The 5878-nt window shown below is 37.0% G+C and overlaps 1 protein-coding gene across 1 annotated transcript in view; it reads right to left on the bottom strand.

Annotated features, from left to right (window-relative positions):
- Positions 1-3684, bottom strand: part of LOC144651251 (microfibril-associated glycoprotein 4-like) — an 11980-nt gene extending 8296 nt beyond the window's left edge. The window contains exons 1-2 of the mRNA XM_078511185.1: positions 3649-3684; positions 620-947 (exon numbers count right to left, since the gene is read on the bottom strand). Coding sequence (XP_078367311.1) covers positions 620-929 — 310 coding nt within the window. The 5' untranslated portion in view covers positions 930-947; positions 3649-3684. The remainder of the gene's footprint in view (positions 1-619; positions 948-3648) is intronic.
- Positions 3685-5878: the final 2194 nt, after the last annotated feature.

The following is a 5878-nucleotide window of genomic DNA, read 5'->3' as shown; positions in this document are numbered from 1 at the left end:
TGATAGCTGCCCCTTGGAAATTTGATGTTCTTAAAACTAGCATATTTGCCCTCGAAGCTTCGCTTCTCGAGCTAATATTTGTTTTAAGAACATCAAATTTCCGCGGGGCAACTATCAGCCGATAGTTCCTCGACAGAAACACTCTATTGTTAAAATAGATACTGGACAAAACACTCTATTGTTTAAATAGAAAATAACGGAGAACCCGTCCGATTAGCGGATTTTTTAGTTTCTACTGACGAAAATTATACCGCGCTCAACGGAGTAGCGAATCAGATTGCGACTTTGCCTAATAATCAGTACTGGGTTATACTAAATTTAACAATTAGACTGCGAACTCGAGTTTTCTGTGAGCTACGGAATGGTGTAGCCGAGATGACTATCGCTTATAAGAAGTTTGTTTTAGTGGAAATTATAATGGAGTAGCAGTCAAAAACCTGTAAGGTTAGGTATTTGGAAGCAAGAAATTAATAATAATCGCTGCGGTATTGATTCTATCCATGGCCGATAAGAGTAGATTCGACAGAAATTGCCAAATTTTGTCGACATAAACAGAGTGACGTCTTTTCATTTGGCTGGGCAATAACTATTTCCCATGCATTAATGACTGATTACATACCCCGGTCGCTCAAGCGTCGTTTGTAAAACCATGCAGGGGCTGAGCGGAAATTCTCGGGTCTTGCCTCTTTAGTTCTGTTATTCAGTTCGCATGACTTTTCCCCGGCGGCGTAATTGTAACTCTGACAGGTCATTTCTCTTTCACAGCTGATATCACACTCGTGAAGGGCTGTTACGGAAATTTTTTTGAAGACGAATCCCTGTAGAGCCATCCCACTGACGCTTCTTTCTTCTCTGCATTGATTACCAGCAGATACGCAGTACATGAACTGGAAGCCGAAGAGGAAGAAACAAGGAACCGTCCACAGCATTTTCCCGATCTTTTGAAACTGCACGGAGAGAATAACGCAAATATAATTAGTAAACACTAAAACTACTAAAACACCAAGTCTCGTCCGATCGAGGAAAAGCCTGCTACTTCAATTCTCAAGGACCTTTAGAAAAATTATCCCGGCCAGATAAATGCTGTTTCTAGCTGACTGAGGTTTAAATCGATTTGATGCTATCTTGATTGTTTACACGGCGTACGTTTGCTTCGAAAATCCGATTCTCGAAATCGCGCTAACGAATCGAAAATCAAGAAACAATTAACGTTTCACGGCGCCGAAAGATAAGTTAAATACACATTTTGGCGTTATTGTGAAGTAATTTCATTAACGTAGTGTTTGTGTCTCGGTCTATATTTATTATCATTATGCAAAAAGTACGGCTTGAAATATTATTGCAATTTATTAAAAATCAGATATACAGAATTTTTCTTCGTGTATATTTTATTTGCAGTACACTGACCATAGTTGAAAGATATTGCATTGTGATTCGTCGAATACAGCCGCCTCTCATTCGCACGTAGTAGCGGGAGCGAATGAGAGGCGGCTGTATTCGCAGGCTAAGGTTTTACTAAATTCGAAGTTTTCTGTTTATCTTCGCCATGGGAATATCGATTACCCTAAAAAAATATGTTAGATCAGACTTCAATCTAAGACCAATACCTGGTGTGATTTCATATCGATCCGAGCCAGGGAAGACTGCTAGACGGCCAATTGAACATGTTAGGTATGGTCCGGAAAAAAATCAAACTGGTTCGAGACACCTTCTTTGAGTGCATGCATCTGCCAGAAGCGGTGAGAGGCGGCTGTGTTCGCAGACTATATATAAAAAATCCAGCTAAATTTAGTAAACCGAAAAACGATAAAAAAATCCAGTCTTTCTCTGTCGCAGTTTTGTCAAGCGACAGAAACGACGTGTTCGACAAGAAAACTAGCAGAATTGAGCGAGAAACATATCAGTCTTCCTCTGTACATGCATGTGGAAAATTAGAGAAATAACGAGATAAAACTTCCATTCCCTACTAAAAACTAAAAGAAATAAGCGCAAAACACATCCAGCAGAAATAATCAGCCAAAAGAATCAGCCAAAAATTAGAAGAGAAACCGTACGAGACGCGGCTGCCACGCGTGGTAATTTTTCCCCGCGCTTCTTGTCCCAGATATTTTAAGTCGCGAGGCTCGCAGGAGAACTTATTGCTAGGGCTTTCCACAAGTTGCTCGGCAACTTTTTGGCAACTTTTCATGTTTCGAGCAACTTTTTCCCCTTCGAGCAACTTTTTCTCTCTCGAGCAACTTTTTGCATTTTAAGCAATTTCCAGACCGAAGATCTCCGAAGATAATCCGAGTGTTGTTCAAAGGCAATACGAACGTTTCCGAAGATTTACGAAGTTTGCCGAAGATTTTCGAGGAACATCTGAAGACGTTCCACCTTTCGGCTCTTCTGCATATTAAAACATTACAAAATTCGTCACAAACATGACGTCATCGATATCATCACGATTTTTCTCAGTTAAAGAATTCAGTTAAAGAATTCCTTCTTTTGCTGTAAAAGTGCATAAAACTGCTTAGAAATCTTACTCTCAAAGGGAAATTAGCATATATTTAGAGAAATTCTCTTGATTAGAAGCAGCGTTTTGGATTTTTTGGAGCAACTTTCGAGCAACTTTTATTATCAGAAGCAACTTTTTTGTATTTTTGGAGCAACTTTTGAGCAACTTTTTGAGAAATTACGGGCAACTTTTTTGGAAATCTCGAGCAACTTGTGGAAAGCCCTACTTATTGCCCAATTCGCGGGTCACGCATCCACACTCTCCCAGAGCAAAACGATGTAGTCCTAAGGCTAATCCCCTTTCACTTTCGCAATGTTTTCAAGCAAAATATTAAGTTTCAAAGGCTGTTCGCAAAGGAAAACTAATGAAAATAATTGCTTTTCTTTCTCTTGACGTTTTAAACGAATCAATTAACTTAAATGTTAGATCGAGGAGGAAAAAAAAAAAACAATCGAGTGGAGGATGAAGATCAGAAAAAATATGTTCAACTGATTAAGTCCTATTTAACGACTTTTCAGAGGGACATTGACGCGCTTAACGAATGATCGCAGCCGACTGAGTCAGACTCCATTGAAAGACCGGCTTTAATACAGAAAAATTATTTTTAAAACTCAAAGTAGTCGAAAATAGATATCGGTGGAATAACTTTTTCTTACTCAAGTGCATCTGAGAAAGAAAAATAAACGAAGTTAGAGGAAAAAACCCATCAAACTCCAATTGAGCCTCATTAAAAACGAAAAGTTTCACTTGACCATCAAAAAATTGATGGTCGAATTGGGAGGAAATAAATAGATCCAAAATAGTCAAAATATTTTCTCTCTCAAGCTGAGTAAAACAACAAATTTAACCATTAATTAATTCTTATCAGTTTGATTATGTTGCGGTGTTTCGTCAGTTAAAATACGAAGTCTCGTAGCTTATTAGTGTGTTAGCGATTGATCGAATTAATTGCGGGTGATCTTCATTTTTTTCGAAATGTTTTGGTGTTTACTTTTTTCTTAAAATTTGCGGAATTCATACGCTGTAAATATATTGACTTACACGGCTGCGTTAAAGTAAGTCTCTTGTTTATTTTCTTAACTTATTGAATTTTTGTTTTACATTAATGCAGATTCCTGATCATAGCTCAAACCGGAAGTAAGTAATTATCTCACCTTCTTTAGTTGGAAAAACTTGAACTTCGTTCTTCGTCGCGGCTTTCTTTTGGTCACCTGAAACAAGAATTGTGTTTTGTAAGATATATTCACTCTTTTATTCATCGTTACAAAATAGACAGGGATTTAAGGAAAGGGTTGATATTTCGTTAACCAGGTTCAATCCTCAGTGATATGAATTTTTCAACAGGTGTCGAGACAATTTTAGTTGAACGGAGGTATAAACGAGGACGCGTCATATCCTGACCGAAATTATTTTGACCGCATCTCGTGCTTCTCTAGGAAGTACTTGAAAAAATGCATTGACAACATATAAACCTGAAAATGCACCACTACATCATTTTTTGCAATTTCTTTTATCCCTAGAAAGAATTATTTTGTAACCCCTTATAGAGCAAGCGACAAACAAATCCTTTTTTTTAAGTAATTCAGTCTTTCTCTGAAGTAGTGTTTTCAAGGGAAACAATCTGTTGGAAAACTGTTTGTGGAGGAAAACATTAAGTTGAAAAGTTTGTTCTAGGAGAGAAAAATAAAACTGAGAATGAACGAAACGCATATCGATCAAAAGTAATTTGCTGCGATATATTCAAGAAAGAGATTGCTTTTTCCCGTAGGGCGAGTTTTCCAAGCAAAACAAGTACGAGAAACATCGGCTCGAAACGAACGTTCGCGTTTGGGTTACCTAAAACTGAGTTGTTAATGTGTTGTTATACCTTATCCCTACCATATTATTTAAACATTTATCCCTTATCCCTAAAATACTTTTGTGAGTTATCCCTTATCCCTTAAACCCTTGTCGTTGTCTCGCTAGTTTGGACCAACTAAAAAAAAACAAATAGAAGGATGGAAAAATTATTCTTCATTCATCAGTGTTACTCTATCCCTGATGTCAATTAGAGAAAACGCAGAAACTCGGACATATATTTTTGACTTTCTTTTGTTTTTGATGTAAACAACCTGATGAACCAGCCTGAAGACTGTTTATTTATGGCCCCAAATACCGAAATGGCTTCAGCAAAATAGGATATATTCAAAACGGACGCCTTAATTCACAAACAAGGGGACATTAGCTTCGTTTTGTTCAGTTTTCACCAACTTGAAGTACTGTATAACAAATCGATTCAAAGTTCATTCATTTCTCCCACAGTAGACAGTTTTTATGTCTATTTTATTCTTATCAATAAGGGTTTTTTAAAACATTTCACAATAAAAGTTAAATTAACGGTAAAAATAAGCGACGTTTCGACCGATCTTCGGTCATTATCAAGCTAAGTGTAAGAAATAAAATTTGCATAGATATATACATGTATAGCTACAAAGAGGTAAAAATGTGTGAGAAATATTAATGAAGTAAAAATATGTAAAAATGAAAGTAAAAAGAATTTACAACGTGGTTGCTAAAAACAATAAAAGGCATGCAAAGCTTATAAATAAATAAATATTATTTAAAAACTTTCGCACGGTCTCAGTTCGTGGATAAAAAACATTTCAAAAATAAGACAATCAAACTTCGTTTTACATTTCTTTAAAATCGAAAAATTCTTGGTTAGATCCTTAGGGGCCAAAGCGTGTTCCTCACGATAATGTTTTCTAATTGATGACGATGCGTTCTTGTGCTCATCGACGCGCTGGTGCAAGTGCCGGCGCGTTAAACCAACATAACCTGCATCGCACAGGTCACATTTAAAATGACAAATAAGGGATTGTTGGCTTACGAGCGCTTCATTGCCATCAAAGCTTCTGAGCGACCTGTTCCTTCACCGACTGACAACAACACTCCAGAGCCCGTTCGGGTTGTCTTACCATTTAAAGATCAATCTTCAGCTGATTCTCTTCGCGCGCAACTGAAAGATCTTGGCCACAAAATCGACAAAGTCATCCAACCTGTTTTCATTAGCCATAAGATCGAGCGAGATCTCAAAATACGCGAAGTCAAGCCGCCGTCAACTTTTATTGTGAAATATTTTATTCTTCCACATGTATTCGCAGAAGACATATATACCTCGTATTTTCGAAATTAATTAGTTTTCACAATTCCTATAGAAAGTCAACCGTTTCTGTTTTACTTGTTGAATTTACAAAGAGTAAATACAAATTCATGCTTAAAGTTTAAAAGAATTAAACAGAAATTATCTTAAAAGAACTATCTTACCATCTTCTTTAAAGGGAAAACTTGACCCACGTTCTTCGTGACCTCCATTTGACGTAAATCACCTGAAGCCATCCTCGG

Source organism: Oculina patagonica, chromosome 4 (assembly GCF_052425735.1).
Source record: "Oculina patagonica isolate OP01 chromosome 4, crgOcupat, whole genome shotgun sequence".
Taxonomy (NCBI): Eukaryota; Metazoa; Cnidaria; class Anthozoa; order Scleractinia; family Oculinidae; genus Oculina; species Oculina patagonica.
This window is presented reverse-complemented; position numbering and strand designations above follow the sequence as displayed.